At 43.3% G+C, this 24756-nt stretch overlaps 2 protein-coding genes across 2 annotated transcripts; one reads left to right on the forward strand and one right to left on the reverse strand.

Annotated features, from left to right (window-relative positions):
- The first annotated feature begins 1052 nt into the window (after window positions 1–1052).
- Window positions 1053–7641, forward strand: LOC133891938 (NADPH HC-toxin reductase 1-like). The gene is made up of 5 exons (XM_062332655.1): window positions 1053–1216; window positions 1310–1479; window positions 6603–6815; window positions 6914–7296; window positions 7403–7641. The coding sequence occupies exons 1-5, from the start codon at window positions 1111–1113 to the stop codon at window positions 7533–7535; spliced, it is 1005 nt and encodes a 334-aa protein (XP_062188639.1). The 5' UTR covers window positions 1053–1110; the 3' UTR covers window positions 7536–7641.
- A 9719-nt stretch (window positions 7642–17360) lies between these two features.
- Window positions 17361–20470, reverse strand: LOC133893431 (PLASMODESMATA CALLOSE-BINDING PROTEIN 3-like). The gene is made up of 4 exons (XM_062334444.1): window positions 20137–20470; window positions 19088–19321; window positions 18437–18470; window positions 17361–17991 (listed from the first exon to the last, which is right to left on the reverse strand). The coding sequence occupies exons 1-4, from the start codon at window positions 20192–20194 to the stop codon at window positions 17718–17720; spliced, it is 600 nt and encodes a 199-aa protein (XP_062190428.1). The 5' UTR covers window positions 20195–20470; the 3' UTR covers window positions 17361–17717.
- Between the last annotated feature and the right edge of the window lie 4286 nt (window positions 20471–24756).

The following is a 24756-nucleotide window of genomic DNA, read 5'->3' on the forward strand; positions in this document are numbered from 1 at the left end:
ACTCTACTTTATAAGGAGAGATATTTTATGGTTCTCCTTGGAAACTTCTCATTAAGAAATCCTTGGCTTGGATCAGCAACAATGGATAGGGTCAGGCCACAGCTGCAGATTTGACTACGCACCTGCTGCCGGCCGGCTTCCTCTGCAATGCCCGGGACACCGGACTCTGCATTCTGGAAGGCTGATGGAACACGGAAGCCATCGACTTCGTCCATGACATGCAAGCCACTCTTCTTCTGACTTGGAAGCGATTCTATCATCCTAAAATATATATCCGTCCGTGAGTGCACTCTGATCTGACCACTGCAAAAAAATCGATCCGGACTCGTCAAGATGACCGGCCAGGTCTCGCCTAGTTGCTTCATCTGTCCAATAACCTGGTAGCAAATGACGCCTCCAAACTGAAACGCCGGTCGTCACAGCCAAAGCCGAGCTGAGCAGATCGTCCGGATCTCGTTCTAAATGCAAAACGTCTCTGTAGTGGCTCACAATTTCTTGTCGTGCCGAGACCATACGTATGGTTTGACATCGGGGGTAACCGGCGGCGAACCGTCGATCAGCGCCAGGGGCACGCTCGTACCTTCGCACGCACTCTTGTTAATTGTTGTCGGTCACACTAATAGGGATTAGGAGGAGTTATTTACTTATGACAAGGCCATTTGCAGATAGTATTCTAGTGTGCGTGCAGAAAAATAAAAGCAAGAGATCAGCTAGAGAAATCAGCTAGCTACACGCTTGCTGGACCCCATACTTTCACCAATATGTTTACGTTTTTGTTTTGGATTCGTGTAAAAGGTTAATCCGAGGTTGATGATATTGGAACACCTAGATTTATATATTGGTCAATCTCAAGCTCTGGTAGTAAAATGACACTAAACTTCTATAACCTCTCGCATAGGCTACATTTGATACTAATTCTTTCTTTCATCTATCACAACCTTACAACTAGCAAATTGACTCTATTGTTGACGATAACATTGTACACATGGGCTCTCCTCCACGTGTATACATATGCTTTTCGCTATTTAAAGCGCGGCTGAGCGGACATCAGGAACTGTGCGCGGTTGACAAGAAGGGAGGGAAAGGAGGGGGAGAAACGGAGGGGAGACAATGAGCAAGGTGTGCGTCACCGGCGGCGGCGGCTACATTGGGAGCTGGCTCGTCAGGAAGCTCCTCGACAGAGGCTGCGTCGTCCACGCCACCTTGAGGAACCTCGGTACGTGCCTGTGGTCTGCTCACTCTCTGCGCTACACCTGCAACGACGACTGCATGCTGATGCGTGGTTCGGTGGGCGTGGCGTAATCGACAGGGGACGAGAAGAAGGCGGCGCTGCTCCGGGCGCTCCCCGGCGCGGCGGAGCGGCTGACGCTGTTCGAGGCGGATATCTACGACGCCGACACCTTCGAGCCGGCCATCGCGGGGTGCGAGTTCGTCTTCCTCGTCGCCACGCCGCTGATGCACGACCATACCAGCACCAAGGTACGCACAGGTCCCGACAAGTTCTACCGCTAAAGCAGGCTCGGTTCTAATATTTCGGTGGTCTGAGATGAGATTAAAAATAAAGCTCTATTATTAAATATAAATCGCTCAGATCTATTTTTTTTTAACTTTTGAACCAATATACACAATATATATATACATATGAAACCTTTGAATTTTAGAACCCGGGGCGGTCGTACTGCTCAACCCCTCGTTCGTTCTTCAGTCTCAGATTTACTTCACAGCATCCGGTCAACAGGGGGGGGGGGGGGCGCTGTTTTAGAGTAAACTATGCATGGAAGCGGTTCTAACATGTGAGCGGCTCCCTAATTTGCGCCATCGCCACGAGGCGGCTAGCTGCTGCAAGCCTGCAGTCACCCGCTCTGGATTCTGGTGCGTGTGTCCTCGTTGCCTTCCATTTGTCTTTGTGAACTCATCGCTGTGCTTGGGCTACCTAATTTGCAGTTCAATTACAAACTCGCCCTTGCTTTCGCTTACCCTTCAGACGAATTGAACATGGTGTCGTCAATTCCACCTTCCACGCTTAAAATACTGTTCATCTCTAGACCGTCGTCGTTCGTCGTTCTCGTGCAGAGCATGGATATATATTTTATGACACCAAGATGAATTAATCCATCTTTAGTACAAGATTCGGCTACGTGCATCTATTAATATGCAGGATTTGGGATAATTCTATTTCTTTATCTAAAAAATTCTTAGCAGAAGCCTCACCACATCTCGGGTGGACGGGATGGAAAAGGGAGTAAACTTCTTCCAATACTGACCGACACCAACCTTTGATTCCTACTGGATCAAGAAACTGAGCGACGTGGCTAAGCGTGCATTGCATAGTACTCCATTCATCATAAATACTTATTGTTTTTATTTTGTTCACAATCTTTATATGTAACTTTAACTATTGTTTTTTATTATAATATATTTATAATATTTAATAACAATATAATACTATAAAAATATTTTTCAAGATATATCTACACATATGATTTTTATGTTTTCAAACTAAATATTCTAGAAACTATTGACGATCAGAGTTTTAAAAGTTTGACCAGATCTTGATCAAAGCGATAAATATTTATATGACAGTAGGGAGTAGTAGTTAACATTTTCAAACTTTGACTATAAACTATTATTTATATATTGAGTTTGAATATTTGAAAATGATGCAGATAGATTTATTAAGAAAAGTAGTTTCATAATAGTATATGTTAGGGGTTGTTATTTAGGACCTCCGCCGCTCCTGGCCCCGAAGGACCACGTTTGCGGATAAAATAGGTCCCTAGAGGCTGTGCGAATCACCAGGCTCTAGGACCTTCCGGAGCCCTAGCCTCTAAAGCCCTAACCTTCCAAAGCCACAGTCTCTAGAACCCTTGCCTTCCGAAGTCTGTGTAGGCTTTCCGAACTCTCGAGGAGAGCCATCTGACCTAGGAGAAAGATCAACTAGAGAGGACCTACCAACCATCCTCCACCTACAAGAAAGTGATATACATTTAATGCAATACAAGTGGAGGGCATCCTAACATCCCCAGTGTAAGTGAAGGTTGTCCTGATATCTTGGTAGTGTGGCGCCGCGATAAGTGATCGGTTGTGCACCAGTTCCCGACCACTTGCACTGTTGTATCGTCGTAATAGAGAATATCTTCTGATTAGGAGCAAGTTCATCCCACCTAGACCCGTACCGTGCGATCCGGCCGATTCTAGGTCGTGCGATATTTATACCGCCATCACCGTAGGGATATACTTGGACATTTTCACATCCTGCTAGTGCTATAAATACAGACCTTTGACCAAGACCAAAGGACCAATCCTTTTTTACCATCACATATCTGATGTTTCTCTCTCTTCACTTCTTCTCCAAGCTTAAGCACACTCCTATGAGTGTACTCTCGTCGCACTTGTTCGCGCAAGACATATTCTTGCTTTAACAGTATACTTTTACTATATTCTATAAACATATTATACCAAAAAGTAGTAGCCAAAGATGTATTTTGTGGACAATGCTGATGTTCAAAACATACTTATTTGTGACTATAGGGAGTATCTCCACTACTACAGAAATACTATTTTTTGCCGGATCAATTAAAACCGATAGTGATATGTTTTTCATTGCCGGTTTGTAAGAAAAAAATACCACTTCCGGTTTTAGAAAACAACCGGTAATAATATGGTATTATCATTGTCAGTTTATAACAAAAATAAGTAGTGATACTATCATTGTCGGTTTTTGTTATGAATCGACAATGAACCCAGAGCCGAACTTGAATTTGGCATTAAATCCAATTTAATCATCACTTCCGCTCACTCATCCTGGCCTATAAAATCTAAGTTCGATCTGATCAAACCTCATGCCCACCCGTCTCCCTTATCCTTTCTCTCTACTGTCATCCCCTCCCTCTTTTATCCTCTCTCGCCGTTGGATCTCTACCTGGCCTTCACCGCACCCCACGCCCTGCACCACCACCACCACCACCACCAGTGAGCTCACCTCCACTGCCGATGAAGTCCCCACTGTCACTAGCACCTGTAAGTTCGCCACCATCACTGGAGAAATCTCCTCCACCACCAGCACCCGTGATCTCCCCACCACCACCAGTAAAATCACCTCCACCACTAGCAGTGAGCTCGCCACCCCAACTAATGAATCCCTCCACCACTTGTTCCCGTTGGCTTGCCTCCGCTGCCAGTCAAGTCTCCTCCACCGCTCGCACCAGTAAGCTTGCCTCCACCCCCAGTGAAATCCTCACCTCCTCCAACTCTAGTAAGTTACCACAACCACCTATAAAATCAGCACCCTCACCGGAGACTCCGGACAATTAAAAATAAAACGGAACCGAGCACTCTCTGCCGGAGTCTGACTCGGAGACTCCAGACTAAATACTGAGTATCGGAGTATCCGGTGAACACCGGAGACTCCGGACTCAGTGAACTTTTGTTAAATAACCCGGTGTCCGTGGGTGAGTGTGTCTCTCAACTTATTGGTTCTAAAGGATATCTTGAGCATTGAGACACTAAACAAGCAATCAAATGCAACCCTCTTAATAGAACGGCTATCTTAGACTCAATTTTAAAAATAAAAGAATTTAAATCCTATTGAGTACTCCTTGTTGCTTCTCTTTTCTTTTCGAAGGGCGTCAATCGTCATATGTCTTCTCAATTTAGACTAAGATATGTTCATGACTTAGATAAATATATTAGATCATTAATCGTTTTGTCATCAATAAGACAAAACCCACTTAGGGGGTCTAGATGCACTTTCAATCTACTAAAAAGCCAAAACTTTTTTTTGCCAAAGCCCTTTGTTTGTATCTTTTATTTTAGTGAGTTTGGTTAAGTTTCTGTTCATTAGAGTCTTTGTTTTAGTCGCTGATCATCCATACTTTGAGTATCATTTGTGCCGCTCTATATTCTTGTGTCATTTCATATCTATAAGTGAAAATCCCACCCAAAAAATGTCATAGCCCAAGTCATCCTTTGCGAAAACTTTGATCCCATCAAGTTGTAGCTGCCGGTTATGTTGGGTTTTATCTTCTAATTGTGCTATTCATATATCTGGTTTTGTTATGTTATAATTAAAAAAAGTGTAAAAAAAAAGACAAAGGAAGTTGCTGTAAAAAAAATGGAAAGCTTGAGAAAGGAAGTATCTACTCCAAGTCATAAGAACAAACCTATAGCATCAACAAATGCCTCAGTTGGTTCTACTGTTAGAAGCAATGGAATTTGGTGCTTTAAGTGTGGGGTCGTGGACATGTTCTCAAAAGTCAACTTTTGATATTTAGAAATATGAACTCCTTTTGTTTAGCTATGTGTTAGTAAATCTCAGATAGTGATATCTACCTCTTTGCTCTTGTGATTTTCTTCGTGAGATTACAGAAGCAGTCGTTCGATGACTCCCAATTGGTGCTCCTGCTCCGTTTGATTGCATGTTATATTGGTTGATAACTTAGAATGTAGTTGAGCGAATCCTTAATTCTGGTTGCCGTATAGAGACGATGGTTGGCTTTGAGTATATTTGTCAAGTTGCACTATTATCTTGGCTGTTTGCAGCTAGTTATTCTTGCTGGTTGATCATACGTCATGAAATAATGGTTAAACGAATACAAGATTATTTATGTAATTTTTATTTTTATCATTTTAAATTGAATTAAAAAGAGAATATCACACAAGATGATAAAAATCCATATCAATAGAGCATTGCAAATGAACTCATTTTTTCACCAAGTAACTTAGGGTTGAAAATAATTTTAGAAATTATTACGCCACATGAGAGGAATATTAGTGAATTTTTCTAGATTTTTTGGAATTCCTTTGAGGCCTTAAAAATTGTTAGAAATTCTGAAAATAGCCTCTTTAGAGTTTTTTTATTTTGAAACCTACATGGGGTATTCAGATGAATCCTTTTAAAATGGATTCATCATAAATTATCGGATTTATAGAAAATATTTCGTGAATTTTAGAGTATGACAACTCTATTGTTCAAATAGAGAAAGAGGGAAGTAGAAAAATTAAAATATTAGTAGGGACTGTTTATCTGACACTTAATGTTTGATATGACTCAGGTTGTCACGCTGGCCCATTTGTAAAGGCATTGTCACGTCAGTTGAGAAGTTATGCTAAGAACTTTGGTGTGACAAAAATGCTAGTGTGTCGCCAGTCGCCACTCGCCAGAGCCCAACTGTACTCTCGTGCCCGGTCTCAAGCTCCACTACTGCTTTCTGTTAGGAGTTTGTTGGCAGCACTAACTCTTGTACATGTATAGATTACCAAGAGTATCAATAGAAAACGTTGAGCATTGCATCTGAACTCTCTCTCGCTCCCTCTCTCCCTCCCTCTCTCTCTCTCGTTCTACAGTTTTTAGCGGGAAATTTTCGTTGACACAACCTCACGTTTGTCACGTTGAGTGTGAGCTTCAGCAGTTGCATAATTGTTTAGGCATACGACTGCAGCTTGTTGTGAGAGTCTCAATCTAAATTTCCTACTTTTTTCCTAGCTGATTTTCTCGGATAGAGTCATTGAGGGTCCTAAACAGTAGAGTTTCATAAGTCCACGCTACAACGTAGATTACTTGGTCTGAAGATCGATGTAATTCGCATGTTTTTTTTTCGCAGTACAAGAACAGCACCGAAGCAGCGGTGGACGCGGCGCGCATCATCCTGAAGCAGTGCGAGCGGTCCGGGACGGTGAGGCGCGTCATCCACACGGCCTCGGTCACGGCCGCCTCACCGCTGAAGGAGGACGGCAGCGGGTTCAAGGAGTTCATCAACGAGTCGTGCTGGACTCCGCTCGGCCTCTCCTACGGATTCAGCAACATTCACCTGGACGTAAGCATGCATTTCCTCGAAAGTTCACGAACCCATCGTCGTCGTCGATCGATAGCAATGGCGCTGATCGATGATCAACTTGAACGACACGCGCACAGGCTTATGCGTGGTCCAAGACGCTGTCGGAGAAGGAGCTGCTGCGGTACAACGAGCGCGAGTCCCGGGCGTTCGAGGTGGTCACGCTGGCGTGCGCGCTCGTCGGCGGCGACACCATCCAGCCGTACCTGTGGAGCAGCATCCCCGTGATTGTGGCAACGCTGACGGGCAGCGAGATCCACCACAACTCCCTCCTGTTCTTGCAGGCGCTGCTGGGGTCCGTGCCACTGGCGCACGTGGAGGACGTCTGCGAGGCGCACGTCTTCTGCATGGAGCAGCCGTCCATGGCCGGCCGCTTCCTCTGCGCGGCCGGGTACCCCAACATGCAGGACTTCGTCGACCGCTTCGCCGGCAAGTACCCCGAGCGCAAGATACTGCTCAAGGAGTACGTGACCGGGTGTCCTTGATTGATTATTTTGTGCCGTTTAATTCTGCTGTTGCGAATGTATGATTACTGATTGATCTTGTGTGGTGATCTGTTTGCTTTACAGGGTGACAGGGGAGGGGGTCAGGGTGAAGGCTGACACAAACAGGCTCGAGGACTTGGGGTTCAGGTACAGGTACGGAGTGGAGGAGACGTTGGACTGCAGCGTCGAATGCGCCAAGCGATTGGGAGAGCTCTAGAGATGTGTAGTACGTGCAAATGTGCAATGTATGCATACTAGTTGGGATTCGATTGCAGCTATTGTCACATGGTGTATCGTTCGTGTGTATATTTCTGTTGACTCCTCGTCCCAAAGTGTGGGTTCAGGTTCGCCGTAAAAAGGAGTGTGTGGTTTGAGTACAGAAATTCTAGGTTTGGTTCCACCGTGTCCACTAGGCTTCTCTGATTCGCTCCCCGAATCGCAGGGACGGTAACACCCAAAGCGAAATTTCCACTACCTTAAGTATACATGACTTATAAAAATATTCATTTATGTAAAATATGTGAAAAAATAATAAGATAGGTGAGAAAAATTAACGGATGAGATTACATCGGGTGGATAGATGAACAGCTATTCATAAGTCCACAGGTAATACCTAGCAATGGACAAGCCATTAGCGGACTCTTGGCCTGCTTACGTAAGTTGGGCCAGCCTGCGCCAACAAATGCTTCTGTCGAACTCTTAACTAGGCCGCACCATGCATACCATAGATGTTTGGAAAAGGTACATATTGTCTCTCTCAATTATTGCTCGAGTCTGTTTGTTTCTCATACCGAATCGTAAAACCGGATATCTCAATTCCAACTATTCAAATCGGTGCAATTTACCTTCTTAACTAATTTTCATAATGGTTTCATCCTACGTGACGACAACTGTGTAATGCTAACTAGGTTCTGAGGCTGAGGTGGCTGACACGTGGTAGGCACGTGGGATCGAGGTGGATGCTGACTAGGCAACCGACTGACTGGAATTATGAAGGACATGTGGTGGCTCCTGAATGGTTGGTGAAAAGGTAAGTTCTAGATCTAATCTTGGTCACGGGTTTTTGATCTAACGGCTTGGATTGATGACGACCATTGAGACAACGGAGGGGCTCGGGCATGGCGGCGACGATGCCAGAGTTGGGCGGAGAACTCATCAATGGCCTCGGAACTCGATAACAAGTGGCAGGGGAGCATTAGGGCTAGACGTAGATCTCACCTCGAGCAACAGGGAGGTTAGAGAGGGGACGAGGCGGCTGTCAACGAGTGAGGGTGGCGGCAACCTCGGGACTGCAACAACGACGACACTCTGACAACTGGGGAGCGAGGGCAAGGGCGTTAGAGCGGTTAGCGGGCAACGACAAAGCTCTGGGGTGACTTGATAGCTACAATACGGCACAAAATCAGCTTGGCAGCCAGAGAGCAGAGGCGGCGTGGATCCACAGAGGCACCTCCACCTCCTTCTCGCAGCTCCCGCCTCTGCCTCCCTCCACCTCGTCATACACCTCTGTCTGCCTCAACTTCCCCTCCCTCCGCGAGGGCGACGCGCACCTTATGGGCCCACTCGACGCCTCCATCGACTCCAAGCTCCCCGCCATCTGCCACAACCTCCGCCCCTGTTTCTTCTTCTCCACCTTCGGTCACCATTGCCACTACCTCCCCGATGCTCTATTGCCCCAACCGAGCACACTGCCATGCTCCTGGTAACTCACTAGTCCCGTTTTTGCCCTTCACCAAGCCCAATTTTGGTCGAAGCCGAGATGCACAAATCGGGTCGCCATCACCACCGGGCTCTATTTCTTCTCGTCGGTAAGGTATCCTTCCAATTCCCCTCTTCTCCACCATCTCCTAGGCTCTATCTAGCTTGCCGCATCTCCAATTTACGCCCTCGTTCATTGAGCTGCGCCAGCGGCAGCTGGCGGCGACGAGCAGCAGCGGTGGAGGGAGAGGCTACGGTGAGGGCTCGGCTAGAGCATGGAGAGGGTAAAAGAAGCGGTAGGGGAGGTAGAGTGGAGGATGACGGAGCTCACCGTGGGGTCGGACGGGACGGACGATGGCCAGAGCTGGAAATCGACGAGAACGGTGGTAGTGCTCTGTCCCGTTCGACCCCACAGTGAGCTCCGTCATCCTCCATTTTTCCTCCCCGGCCCTTCTTTTACCCTCTCCATGCTCGAGCCGAGCACTCATCATAGCCTCCCTCTCTGCCACCGCTGCTCATCGCTGCTAGGCGCCACTGTTGCTTCACCAGCCGAGTCAAGTGCCCAAAACCATCCACAACGACCCATTGCTACTCCCTATCACGCAAAACCCCGCTAAAACCGAGCTGAGATCTATTCCCGCCGAGCACCTCTTTCGGCTTCATCTCCGGTGAGGTCACATCGGCGATTCGACTGTCTTCCGATAACGCATACCCTACCAACACACTCACCATGTCCCGTAGGTGCCCCATGCCTAGCACGCACTAGAGGCCGCCGCCTTTTCGCCATTTCTGGCCGAGCTTTGGTGAGAGCGTCGCCGCCGTAGCACTATGCTGGCACCCCTCCGTCGCTATCTCTCTCTGTGTGCGTGCCTCTCCCTTTCTCTGTTAGGCTGATGTGCGGGACTCATCACTGCCAAGTCAGTTGGGCCATCCACGAAGTCAACATGCTAAGTTGTTGCCACATAGGACGAAATGAGCATCAAAATTAGTTAAGCAGGTAAATTGCACCGATTTAAATATTTGAAGGAGGAATATATCTGATTTTGCGGTTCGAGAGGGACAAACAGACTCGAGCAATAGTTGAGAGAGGCAATGTGAACTTGTTACTAGATGCTTTGCTCCGTCGAAGGCAAACTAAGCCCAGCCAAGACCAGCCTCCAGTTGGCCAACCCGCCGTCCACTTCAGATCGAGCCACTGCTCCCATCAGACGCACCTCCACCGGACCATGCTAATACGGGCACCATTCTGACAGCATTACTATTCCATTTTTTTTGTAATTGCGTTGTTCCTGCTTCTTGTTTTTTTAGGCATGTTTATTTCAGTTGGAGATTATAAAAAATAGTTTGTTGATTGTGAATTGTAAGAAGCTAATTGTAAAGTTGGATTATAAAAAACTGGATTGTGTATTGTAAAAGCTGGTGGAAGACAGAATATTGCATTGTTACAACGTGAGAGCTGGATTGTAACAATCCAGCTGTTTGTTTCAGCTTGCAGATTATGGGCATGTTTGTTTCGAATTGTAAAATCTAGATTGTGATCACAATCTAAAAGCTAAAATAAACAGCTGGATTGTAATCACAATCCAAAAGCTAAAACAAACAGCTGGTTGTAAAAGCTAGATTGTTACAATCCAGCAATCCACCTTCCACCAAATTATAACAATCCATAATCCAGATTTTACAATTCAGCTTCTTACAATCCACAATTTATAAGCTGTTTTTCACAATCTCAAACTAAAACAAATCCAACTGTTTGTTTCATCTTATAGATTGTGACCACAATCCAGCTTTTACAATCTGAAACAAATATGTCCTCAGTGTGCGCTTACTTTTCATTGTTGTTGCATTTTGGTCATGGGTGCATGCCACCAGCACTTTTGGATCAAAATTTACACTCTAACTTTTCAACAAAAATTTCATCACAAATTTCGACAATCACAAAAGATTTTCACTAAACTTTGTAGATAAGTTTTCAACAAAATAAATCAAAAAATAAATAAAGTGATTGAGAAAGTAGATTTTGCACAACTTTTTTATGAATTTTTTGAAAAAATTTATTCAAAAAACTTTTTATGATTCTTTTTCTCAAAAGTTTTGCTCAAAGCATTTTGACTATTTTTTTTCTAAAAGTTTTTCTAAAAATTCGTAGGCGTAAATTTCATCCAATATATTAAAACTAATATTATTAAAAAAAAAATAGATAAGTTGGCTGTGCTAGTGGTCTTTCATGAGCTTGCACCTTTTAGGTATGTTTATTTCAGCTGAATATTGTGAAAAGTATATTGTAGATTATGGATTGTGAAAAGTTGAATTGTTACAATTTGGATTGTAAAAGCTAGTAGATGTTTGGCAACTTGGACTCTAGTATGGGTGGATTGCTGCTTTTGTATGTTAGTAGTCTGTAATGCTCTCAGCTAATTTGGGTGACATGTTTATTCTTTTGTGACACGTTAACATTCGATTGGACTTGTGATTCATTTTTAAATACGAAAATTCATAAATAAAAATGAAAACATACATAATTCATGTAAACTCGATGTCTACATGATCGGATAATTTAACGGATACATAATTCATGCAAAATTGATGCAATGCTCTTTGCATGCCAATGGCCCATGCAAACCAATTTTGTCCATAAATTCAGATAACTTAAAAGATACATAATTCATGCAAAATTGAATATTTATCCATAAATACAAAATTGCATAAATTAAATTAAAGAGATACATAATTCATATAACTTGAGTATTTATCCATATAAATAGCTTCTCACAATCATCCTACTCTCTCATAACAAATAAAGCATTAGCAAGGTTATCACAGAAGATATTCATGTCTCTCTCTTCATCGCTAAATTCACCATTGTCACCACTTCCTTTAGATGAAGATGCTTCGGGTATTAGTATGTAATTTTTATCTTGATCACACATGTCAAAATCTCCATCCCTCGTAGCACTATCTCGAATGAAGTTATGAAAAGGCATACATGCAAGTATTATTTTTCTTTGCTTTATCATAGGATAACTTGGTAAGTCCAATAAAATTCTCCATTTCATCTTCAAAACACCAAATGACCACTCAATCACATTGCGCAGAGATGAATGCAAATGGTTATATACCTCCTTTTTGACACTTGGTCGTGGGCCTTGTCGAAACTATGATAAATAGTACTTTATCCCTTTATACAGAGCTAGATAACCCGCTCAGTTAGGATAGCACGAGTCAAAAAGATAAAAAATTTCTATATACACAATGTAGAATATGAGAAAAAAAGGTATGATAATGAAACAATTGAGATAACAAGGCAATATATGAGTATACCAGTTGGGGATATGTGACCTTATCGCCATATTTGCGTAAAGCATCATTGAACACTCTCATATCATGTACCGATCATGACCATCACACAACAACAAAGGTGGACCTCATGTCAAAGTCACATACAACCAAAATATTTTGAGTGGAATATCCATGGCGTCCCACATATTGAACCAACTTTGACGACGGCACAACAACAGGTATATGTGTCCCATCTATTGCACCTATATTATTGAATTGTGGTGCAAAACAAGCACCTTGTAATCTAGAATGCACCGTCCTGAACTCTAGATCTCTTGGTTTGACAATATATGCTGAGAGGAGATAGACAATATCCAACATTTCTTGAAATTTCCTACTAATTATTTCAGTTAACCTCTCGAACATGTTTTCAGCTTGTTTAAATGATCGGGGAGCCCCAATCATCCATAAAAATACGCCTAAAGATTCAATAGAACTCATCTTCACAGTTGTATTCAAGCCATATGATGACACAAGTAATTCATGTAGCCTATCAAAAAGTGGTCTACTCATCCTAAATATGTTGAAGCAAGATGTTGGATTATTAAGAGTATTTATAACCCAATCATGACCCGATAGAATAGATTCTTTTCACTCGGATTTGTTCAGGAAAGTTGCACCATAGTACATATCAAACGAGCAAGATATAGCTCCATATTGTCGAATCACATCCAGTTGATTGCATGCAACCTCAAGTGTTTCATCCTCATCATCACTTCCAGTAAAGTTCATCTACAATCAAAGTTGCAATACGTCACTAAATAACAACGTTGAAATTACTTATCCATAACATTAGAGATAGTTCATGCAACATAAATTATTAAACATAGGTCCAAGCAACACATTACATAGCCATTGTCATAAGCAAATAAGTTCAAGAAACAATAAATAGCTAACTAATATTAGATTACTAATAATAGCCCTCCTTCTAGCACTACCTCTTCAACCAACCAAGCCTTCCTTCATTGGTGGTTAAGGTTAAGAACACATCACGGTTTTCAGCTTTGACAAAAAGTTGGCTGGCCATGAAATGCTCTATACTTCCTTCCGTTGCCCCACACATCACATCCAAGCCCATCACTTCCTTGATGGATTCAAACCTTAGTTCCCCTTGCATCATCTTGTTGGCTATAACACTATTGGCATGTATAGTATCCCATATGCCTTTCATTATCTTAACCATAGGGTTCTTTACTTTCTTCTTCAGACTAGTAGCACTTTTACTACTACTATTGCCTCTCTTCAGTGTAGTGCTACTCATTGGGCTTGCCTCACCGCCATATCCTTCACCTCCTTCCTCTCCTTCACCTTCTTCCCTACGCCTTCACTAGGAACACAAGAAGAAGAACCGTCCACAGCAGTAAGTTCAAGCATCACCTCAAGCAGTTCTGGACACTCTGGTGAACCATTCTTGAGCTTCCTCCATTCTGTGCATTTCTGAAAAATATAAAAGATAATATTAGTCAACAGGTATCCTAGAAGAACATGTAAGATAGTAATGTACATGATGGATAAGTACCTTTGTATGTTCCTTCCAATAAGCTCACTTGCTACCACTGTTCCTTTAGCATGATTCCATCCAAGGTTAGTAGCTTTATTAATGTACAACCAAAAGTTATACAAGTCTTTAAGTGCATCTCATTGGTTCTTCAACTGCAGTTTAGTGTGATGCAAACCTATCCTTAACAAGTACTTCTCAGCTATGTTCTTATATCCTCTACTAGTCATAACTCCAATAGACATATTCTCAACTTTGATTTTCTCAACATAAATTTCACAGAACGCCGTATTGTTTAAGGTATTCCAATCAGCTTTGTCTAGAACAAAGTCCTCCACCTATTGCAAACATGTCGTCGGAAAAAAAGTAGCAAAATATCTAACAAATCAGAAAAATGTGCAGCACAAAAACAGTACCATAAGTCAGCATGCAAGTAACTAATTAAGTGCTTGTTTCATGAAAGTATCATAACTGATTAAGGGAAACAAAATTCTGATCATTACAAAAAAGGAAATATGACTGTAAGCATTGAGCCAGACTTCATGTAGTACCAACTTCATGTCATGATCAAGAAAGATAATAAATAAGTACCAACTTATTCATATAGTACCAACTTCATGTCATGGTTAAGAAATATAATAAATATGTTGGAAATAATAAATCTTAACGTCATGAATATACAAGTTCAACACAAAAACTAACGTGCATCTCTAAACTTTTTTTACAAGTGCATCTATAAACTTATCTCAGTTCTACAATTATTCAGTTCACCAATCCATCAAACAAAAAAAACATCATGAGAATTGCATAAATATGACCGTAAGCATTGAGCCAGACTTCCAGTCATGATAATAGCAATAAATGTTGACATGAACATTCAGGCACATTGCAAGTTATCTTTTTATATATACATCTGCATGCTTTTAGTCATATCACTGAATATCAGAATGTGCTCAGGCATAACTCTCTTTCAAAAATAACTCTACCAAAACTATAGCAATTGTTGAAACAATCGATAGGATATGCAAATTTCAATACTGATGTAACTAGTCTGATTGACGCGCCTACGCGCGCCCGTTTTTATTTTGCTGTGTAGAGCACGACAAAAGAAAACTAAAAAATTAGGTTCACAAATTTTGTACATTTCAATATTTATTTACGAAATTATTAATGTTAAACACATTCAATTAATTATAGAGAAAACAATATTACTTTTATGCATGCGTATAGTAGTTTTAACATGTAGGTAGAAGTAATACTAACTAAAAAAAAATGTTTCATATTTTTTTGAGTTTTAGATATTTTTCTTTGCATTTTAGTTTTTTTTCAGCCGATTTATTAATGTAACTATTATTCATTTCGACATTTTTATAGAATTTCTGAAAAAGAAAACTACATATATATATGTATACGTATATATACACATATGTATATATGTATACATGTATACCTATATGTGTATATATACATATATACGTGTACACGTATACCTATATGTATATATATACATATAGAGCCCACTGCTACAGTATCTACAGTATCAGGGCGGAGAATTCAAGGCTTTCAGGCACTTTAGTATAGTATATAGTAGTTGATAAAGAAATCAAATTAAATATATTGTGTTGTTGGGCACCATTCTAAGTTCCTCAATTATTTAGTTATATCGCTATTCAGTTGAGCAGTCCATCAAACAAACAAATCGTGAATTTATGCAATAACAAAAAATTGCAATCAAAGGTACATGAGAAGATTCATGCACACCCATGAGCTCAAATTGCATGTAAGCCAGTTTCATATATATGAGGGTGACGCCAGTTTCATTTATTCTAAGCATGCTTTGGTTGAAATAAAAATTGCAATCACAGATACTTTGAGAATTGTGCCCATTTAGCATGAAACAAAAACATGCTTTGGCTGCTCTCACCGTGAATCAACAGATCATTTGGAACTTTACTTACACCAAATCTAACATAACTATCATCGATTAAGGCCGGTCGGAGCTCAACGTTTCAACAGCACTGATAACAGCAAGCACAATCGAACACAAATCATAACAAATTTGATGGCGGAAACTATAGAGCATTTCTTGCCAAGATGGCGCGGATGGGGGGCGGTGCACCGGTAGATGCTCCGGCTGTCACGTCGGCTGCTGGCCGCAAGCCATACCGGCGGAGGGGCGAGGCACCATGTACGCCTGGGAGCCCGAGCTAGGGCGGGTTGCCACGACAAGACGGAGAGCAGTGCCGAGACGAGAAGCGCAGCTTGGAAGAGAACCAGCGCTGGGAACGGCCTCCGCGATGGGGAACCCAGCCTCCTCACCGGGGAACGAGGCATCCACGCTGGGGATCCATTCCGCACCGGCCGCCTGACCTCGCAACACATCTCAGAATGCTGGCCACGGTGACCTCGGGCACCTCCGTGTTGAGGTCCAGTGGATCCATATGGCTTGGTTTCCGGCCACGGCTCGACGCCTAGGGTTCCGTAGGAGTAGACGGAGGGGCTCGGGGTGGGGTGAAAATTGGATGGCAGTGACAGGTAAATTTAATGAAAGCGTATGGGTATTTTAATCTTTCGTACTTCACAATCTGAAATAACCTGTTGTGAGATAGATTCTAACTATCTAGAGACCATATTACTACAATTTAATTATAACTTATGTCTATTTATTTCGACTTCGAATTATAGACACGGGAACCTACAATCTGCAACCTTACTCCTCGAGTGGAATTGCACGAAAGAACAGGAAGGAAGGCAATGCGGGCCATCACTGCATGTAGGATGGATGGACCGGATAGCTCGAGCGAAAAGAGAAGGGAGGGGCTGTCGGAGTGGTCCACGAGTTGACAGCCATCGCTCACCACGGAACAGGAATTTCAGCCGGACGCACGCTCGCTCGCTCGGCCTCGGCACGCGACCTCCATGACCCATGCATGATTCGCACCTGGCCGCGCAGCGCCCCTCTGCCGCGCGCATCATTGCTTGCCCGCGCGCCTGCTTCTGCGCCGCCATTACTACCCCGCCTTAACTTCGGCTCAGTCACAGTACGCGCCGATGCAATCATGCTGCTCGCTGCGCAACACCATGTGCAACCTGCACCGACGACGGATCCAACGCCCAGGGCACATCGGCGCGCCATGCCCATGATCGAGGTAGGCCTAGCTACACGGTTCGGAAACACTGCTCCGCCCGTCCGTCCGTCCGTCCGTGGGGACTGCAACTTGGATGCGCGTACAGTAGCGTCTGCCCAGAATCTGCACCTCGAGCAAGGCAAAACAAGCCGTGACAGAACAAGGGGTCCCACTTGAGCGAGGAGGACCGGACGATCGGATCGCTGTTGCCCTGATGCGCCACACCACCTACCGGAACATGCCCAGGAACGTGCATCGCCATGAGTTGGCGCATCTCTGTTGAGAAGGGACCAAATTTACCAGATGCGAGTTAAGCACGCACACCAAGAATGGCGGAGGTCAGAGTTCTCACTCCCAACAGGGAAGCATACACATGGCATTGTCGCAACAGCATTCTCATTCCAACCAACCATGAACTAACCTACTGGCTTCCCCACATTTACAAGATTAACATAAAGGAAAAGATAGACAATGGTCCTTGGAAGACAGTGACAGCCCTACTACCAAATTACAGAATAGAGAACATGAGAGGTGGTCATAAAGGGACACAACCATGGACTCGCTGACAACAAACAAGAAGCAGGCACTATTGGATTTTCGGATGGCATGACACATTCAGATGGATCAGGTTTTTTTCTTCCTCTTTCTCCACAGATCATCAGACTACTCCTGAAACAAGCTTACCAAAAGGGTCTCTTTCTACCAGCAAGTAGGGTATTGTTTCTAGGGTCAAGCTTTATGCCACCGCAATGGCAGAGATGATCACGGCGAGGAAGGCAGCAAGCCCAGCCGTAGGTAGCTTGCCCGCCCCTGCAGCGTCCATGCCGGTGCTAGTGCCTGTCGGTCCTAGGCCGCCGAACCCTGTGCCAGTAGTCCCAGTAGTGGTGCCCGTTCCCATGCCAGTGCCAGTGGCTGTGCCGGTGCCGACTCCGGTTCCGGTTCCGGGCGTGAAGGTCCCTGGGGTTCCTCCCATGGTGCCTCCAGTGGTCGGGGTGGTTGTTCCAACAGCACTGTATAAAGAAGGCAAAGTTGTTAGTGTTGTTGTAATTTTGATTCAATAGTATGCTGAAAACACTGTAATTGATAATCGGGCTGTTATCATAATCAGATTTATGCTGCTGCCTGCAACTTGAAAACAAAATCCTTCACTCCTGTATGTTAGAACTTCCAGAGCATTGCTGGTGTATTGATGCTCATCAATCTTTCATACAAATGCAAGTCTAGAAATTCATAGCCTGATAGTATGCATCTTGGATGTTTGTATAGGAATGAGGTATTTTCCAGTTTGGAAGGAGCATCAATTAAAATTCAATGCAGGCAGTTGCATTCCGAAAAGACCACGATGCATAAAATTTCATGCAGCACTAGTTTTCAAAATACACAATTTAAAACATCAACCAGTCCTAGGTAGTGCTTCATGGTACACATTTAATTTGAGTGGAGTTCATAATGTACCTTGCACTTGTGGGGAAAGAGCAGCCAGAAGAACCTGAAAGTGATAGGACATAAAAAGAACACATAAGGCACAACTACTCTGATAGATTAACAAAATAACTGAAATCGCACAAATTGTCATCCTCAGTATTTTGGTTTTCTTTTGCAAACTAGAAAAGAACAATCGCACAAATTCCTGCCGGCTGCCAGTATATACCTAAGGATACACATTAGTCATCACAACGCAATAACTTTGAAATTTGCCGGATTTTCTTGCACTTATTCGGAAAGTTCCACTTTTACTATTTTAGTTAAACGAGTCCACATCAAAAGCATACTCCACTACCTCTACAGAACCCGATTCCATGAAGCTAACTGATAACTAATTGATAAGGTAGCTAGATGTTCAGATTTACAGATCTTCCAGTGGCAAAAGTGGAGTTAAGTGGCAGCACAAGCACAGAAGCTCAAAATCCTGGAACACACTTTACAGATGTAATAGAGCATGACATTAACATTGATTCCACTAACAATGCAGTCCTTTCCTCACATTTCTAATCCTGAAAATAGCTCGCAACTAGCAACTAATAGCATGCAAGTGCTACCACTTCATCACAACCCGTGGATTCTTGAGCCTGAATGCAAGGGTAATCAAAACATGAGGGCCATTACTCGGGTTGCTGGTGGTGAGGGTGGCGGTGCCGGTGAAGTCGCAGGTCGCGCCAGTGGCCTTGTTGTTCTGGTAGTAGCTGTTGGCCGCCCAGGAGCAGTGCGCGGGGATGGTGTTGGGGTTGTAGCACGACCCGGTGTCATGGATGGGGGTGCAGTCCGCCCCCGAGCCGCAGGCGTAGTCGATGGTCTTCTGCAGCGCGGCCTGAGCCGCGTCTTGCCTGCACACGCACCATTCTGCACAAGACACCGGAGCAGATCAGTAGAGAACGCATGTGACCAGGAAAGGCGGTTCTTCTGTGTCAGTTTCTTGATGTGCATGTCACCGAATAAGCAGAAGAAAGGGATGGCTGACCCGGGGGTGTGACAAAAGCAATCGGATAGAGTGAGGTTTGCACAGAAAGAAAGGAGAACGCGGGCAACTTTGCCATTAGGAACATACATTCCAACGGGAATCTTAGCTCTTTATGTAAGGTTTGCTGCATGTCAGTTAAACAAAAGCAGAAACAGCAAGAAAGTGTTCTTTTTTGGGGAGAGCTCCACTTGAGAAGAACACATCTCCGCGAGGAAAGAAGAGAAAAATCCCCCCTTTTGCACCTTCTCTGTTTCGTTCTTGAACGAAACGGTAAAATACGACGCAGCTGATGACCATCTTCAGCCTCATGAAGGTACGGAAAAGCAATCTAGATGGAATCCGTGGCAAAAACAGTACATCTCGGATAAAATGGCTAGTTCCTCCTAAAAAAGAGGTGGGAATGAAAACTTTTTTATGCTTTGATGCCACAAAACACAAGCATAGATGAAAACAGGTAGAAAAATAACAGCTTGGGAGGCTACATTTCTACACATTACAGAACATAAATAACAAATAAAAGAAGAACATCTATGATTTGGCAAAAGAAAACCAATGAGAACTCCAGGTTTCCAGGCACCAAGCCTCACAAAATAACTAAAGAAAAGAAGCATTTGCAATCATTACTTTAGACAAACTTGCTAAATCCAAAAGAAGAAGAAGAAGAAGAGAGAAGAACAGAAAGGTGAACGGAGCTCACGTGAAGCAGCGAGAGTGGAGGAAAGGAGGAGCACCACCGCCGCCACCAGCGCCTTCATGATCTCTGCCACTCTCCTGCTAGACCTCCCCAGGAACGCCTGTCAGCACGCGAGAGAGAGCTCTGCGGATTAGATTCGTGGGAGAGAGATAGAGAGGGTCTCAAAGGTGGCTCGGCTTTGTTTTTTGTCCCTCCTCTTGAGAGAGAAAGCAAGATAGAAATGCGATGCGAGGAGAAACCGAGAAAAAGAGTGTGCGCGCAGCAGCGGCTGGTGGTGGTCACTCCAGGACAAGAGCAGCAGGACGCCGATGGGTGGAGTGTGCTTCGGTGTGCGATGAGCTGCGTGCGCGTAGATTTTTGATACGCCTGCACGAATTTTAACTAGTACCTCGATCGTCCTGCCCACCGCAAAATGCCAGCATATTTCGTGTGGATTTCGATTTGCTGGTGGCACTTTCTTGCGCATGGAATTGGCAAAAAGTTCTGGTTCTTGGTGCAGTTTATGCTTTTTCTTTTTTGGTGGAATTTCCTTTCCAAGTTCCAAATGCTGGGGATTTCTCGTCTTTGGGGTCTGTGATTGAGGTCAGTAAATACTGTTTTCTGCAGACGAATGTAACTGAAATGAATGAAAGATGAAGGAAAAACCTGTGGAATTAATGTGGCCCAACCTCCTCTGCGTCGACAATATTCCGATCACAGCAGTGATTTGGCCACGATAAATGCAGAAATGCCCCTTCTCAGGTGAGAAAACCCACAGTGGCCTGTGTTCAGTGCTCCTGGTACTGTGCTAACAAAAGCAACGGTCGCATTGTCAGAAAGCGGTCTCCGTTCTCCAAGGAGGAACTACAGTTTCACTCTACTGCAGAGGACAAGCTGTGCTGTGCACCTCGGGCTCATTATTTGCGGTTGGTGTGTTGGCGGGGCCCACATGGCCAGGGACAAACGGACGGACACTCCATATGGCTGGCTGCCTTGGATCTATCTCGGTCCACTTTGCAGTAACAGGCTACGTTAACCGGTCAGAGCAATGTGACTGTAGACGCTCGAATTACAGTAACATTAATTCCCCGTACGAGCAGGTTAACGGGGTGTTTGGTTCTTGGCTCATACCTTGCCACATGTTACGCCAAACTTGGCCAGGATTTTGCTTGCTGCCATAAATTCTTGCCAACTTTGGTCACTCGGCCACAAATCGTTGCTCGTTAGGGGTGTGCGGTTTGGCGCCTTCACAAATCGTTGCTCGTTAGGGATGCCGGCACCCGAGAAAGCGAGGCGAGCGACGATGATGTATTTTAAGAGTGTCGGAGTATTTTTTTATAAAGAAAAGATTTTTAGTGTTAAATTTAAATATATAGGTCGGATGGTTTAGTGTTGAGTTTGTAAACACTGAAGAATACGTCAGATCTTTTGTTGCAAAGAGGTTGCAGAATAGTGTTTTAGTGGATTGGCACATGTCGGATTATCCGGTAATAGATATGAGATTATCAAAAGCTTCTATCATACCTTTTCTTACATGGAGAAAAATTTCAGAACATATTGTGCTACACTCACCGGATGATTCGGTATTCAGAGCAGAACATACTGGAACATCCGTTGTTCACGTTTTCTACAGGATATGATCTGAGTTGAAATTTTTTATTTTTGTTAATATAGAGATATTATAGAGTAGGGAGAAATATGTTTGCTTGTTTCATAGTGTGCAGGTGACAGATGCAATTTGACAGTTGATGGCGGGTGATCGGGGCTAAGCAGGTATTTGGTGCCGGATAATTAAGGAGGGCCGAACGGAGTCAAGGATAATTCTAGCTGTACACATGGAGGTCAAGTAAAATATGAAATAGAGGATGAAGATAGTGTGTTGATAAAGTCAAGCGAATAAGATGTCAGTGTAAGTGACAAGGTAGTCCGAGGGATTAAGAGAGAGAGAAATTTGCCGACGGTCAAGATCGCAAGACGGAAAATATGTGTCATCATTGGAGTGCTTGATTCAGGTGGAAGCAAGTGACGACTAATCACGTTTTGAGAAGCGTACTACGGTTTTGCGATTTGGTCCTAAAACCGTGGGAGAACTGGAGTAGTACGTAACATCATCACAAAGCTTGCGTCGAGGCGAAGTTAAATCGTAAAGACGCCACGCCCGTCCGATAAATGGAGGAAAAAAATAAACTAAAATACTCTCGATGGTAGGTATGAGTGTATTATAAGATAGATATATTTTGAGGAAAAAACTAAAAAACTTAAAGATCAGGTTTTCTAGACCTATAAATAGAGATGTAGGACTATAAGAGAGGAGAAATCAAACATTTGAGCCCCATGTGCCTCCCATATGAGAACATTGTGTTAGGATTTTAGAGGAGAGAAGGATAAGTGTTTAGCCTATGTAGTAAGTGAGAGTTTTGAGAGAAAATATTGTAGTCCGTTTAAAATATGGCTGATCTCTTTGAGTAATGAAGTTTATTTTGTTATATATGTTTGAATTCTCTTTCTTCTAGTTTTCCTCTCTTGGTTCTTTTATCGTATGTGCAAGTTTTCTGGGTTGATTTTTATTTTTTTTTAGCTAAAATTTTAACATATTGAGATGTCGTTCTTCTTAATGCTAAATGTATGAAATTCATATATATATATATATATATATATATATGATAGGATGTTGAATTCTCTTGCATTTAGATTATTATATTGGAGATCTTTTTCACTTAGTGTTCATCTTTTGATTTTTTAAAGTGCGTTGAGTGATTAAATAAAAAAATATTCTTAATTTCAAAAAAATCTATTAAAATAACTATTCATCCTGCTATAATCGTCACTCTAGTTTCTACCATAGCCTTTAGAAAGTAGTGAACCTTTGTCATAATCTTACCGTGTTTCTTGATTCCGTCGATCCCATCGATCTGGAAACTTAGTGACGGTGGGTCTGACTGCGCGTCTCGGTAGCCTTGACATGCATGGCCTTCGGAGCTGGGCCTTTTTGATGCTTCATGCTTGCAAGGCAGCATGAGCACTCACCGAGTGACTGATGATCTGATGATCACCTACCGCCTTTTCGAAGTTCGTCGGAGATGATGAAGCCATTCGCTAACCGGATCTGCTCGTCGACCCTTTTGTCCCCAGATTAGATTCTCCAACTCCAATCGCGCAGGCATTGATTGGTTATTTGGTTGGTGGCAGACCTACGGGAATTATATGCTGCTGCCGCTGCAAGTGTTGGTGGACTGCGAATCATTGCGCCATGTCACGCATGTTCCACGGCCCGGACAGCACGAGATGAGCTCGTTTATTCTCCTATTCTATGCTCGAAGGCGTGGCGAGCTTGAGCATTTTTTTGGTAGCGTGACCCTATTCGATTCGGCTGCTTGTGGAGCTAATAAATTAAAATCGTATTAGTTCAGTAATTAGTTAGTTTACGGACGGCTACTACTGTCCCTGCCAGATTGAGTTCGAGGAGAATCAATTCAACGGTAACGTACGGCCAGTGGTGACATCCATCAAGTTCTAGATGTTCCTGACAAGAGTCGAGTCAAGGCCACGCCGGGGCGGATTTAACCGGGGGGGGGGGGGGTTGAGCCCTCCCTACTGGCTGCCGCACAAGGGAGCCCCCCTCGGCCCCTCTCCAACTTTTGCACCATGGATGAGGAATTTCAGCCTTCCAGAGGTAGAAGAAGGAGCTCCTGCGAATCTGGGCCAGCTGGGCTGCAAAGAAACGAAAAGGCAGCAGTTAGGCCATCCAACTAATTCAGCCCAGAGCCCACTACTTACTCAACTCAAGCCCATTTCACAGCTGGTCATCCATCCCCATCCGGCCAAATCCCAATCCCTAATTTGTCTCCTATGTGCGGGACAAATTCAACCATCTGTTAGTCCCGGTTTGGCTCTTTTTTTGTTCCGGCTTTAATTTTTCATGTTTTAGGTCTTTCTTTTGGTCTACTGGGACTAGATAAACCTAGTGTGCATCACCACTAAGACTATTAGTCTACATACACTAGATCAAGCTATTAAATCCAAATCACTCTTTATAGTACGGTTAAAGAGAATAAATCTATTTATATAAGTGATGTTCTCAACTCCGTATCACTTAACTAAACAATATGTCTTTATATTTTCATAAAGCTCTTCTTTGATCTTGATATTAACTCTTATAAGGTGTTTGAAACCTTAATCCCATCTTCTTCATCCATCTGATTAAAACTTTGCAAACTAGTAAATATTGTTAGTCTCATTGACCATATTAATATTAATCACCAAAATATATTAATCCTATGCTAGGATCATTGATCATTCACAAAGGAAACATGTGCCCTCCAATTTTGATTTGCAGAGAGAGGGGGATATGGCTTTCTAAAAGATGTGTAAGATTTTCTTTTTAGATGGATATGTAAGCCTTTTCCTCCCGTATTAGACACGGACTATGTTAGATCGGCTGGGTCTGAATATCAGGATTCAGGACGGGCTACTTGGGCCGGATCTGATTAGTAGGCTGCTTGGCAGGTCAAATTGGGCCGTAATTTGACCTAACTCAGGACAATTTGATCCATTTTTATATCATTTCTCAGGTCTAGTATACAATATGCCCAATTTTTACACGAGATAGTTGACATATGTAGTTACGACATTTTTTAGATGGAG

Source organism: Phragmites australis, chromosome 15 (genome assembly GCF_958298935.1).
Source record: "Phragmites australis chromosome 15, lpPhrAust1.1, whole genome shotgun sequence".
In the NCBI taxonomy this organism is placed as follows: Eukaryota; Viridiplantae; Streptophyta; class Magnoliopsida; order Poales; family Poaceae; genus Phragmites; species Phragmites australis.

Bases quoted from the DNA above. Each gene is read 5' to 3' on its own strand.
- LOC133891938 (XM_062332655.1), top strand. From the start codon at position 1,111: ATGAGCAAGGTGTGCGTCACCGGCGGCGGCGGCTACATTGGGAGCTGG. The intron at 1,217-1,309 runs GTACGTGCCTGT...CGTAATCGACAG, and splicing joins CGCCACCTTGAGGAACCTCG to GGGACGAGAAGAAGGCGGCG. The intron at 7,297-7,402 runs GTACGTGACCGG...TTTGCTTTACAG, and splicing joins CGCAAGATACTGCTCAAGGA to GGTGACAGGGGAGGGGGTCA.
- LOC133893431 (XM_062334444.1), bottom strand. From the start codon at position 20,194: ATGAAGGCGCTGGTGGCGGCGGTGGTGCTCCTCCTTTCCTCCACTCTC. The intron at 19,322-20,136 runs GTGAGCTCCGTT...TGTCTTGTGCAG, and splicing joins CTCCACTCTCGCTGCTTCAC to AATGGTGCGTGTGCAGGCAA. The intron at 18,471-19,087 runs GTAATGGCCCTC...TATCACTTTCAG, and splicing joins CCTCACCACCAGCAACCCGA to GTTCTTCTGGCTGCTCTTTC.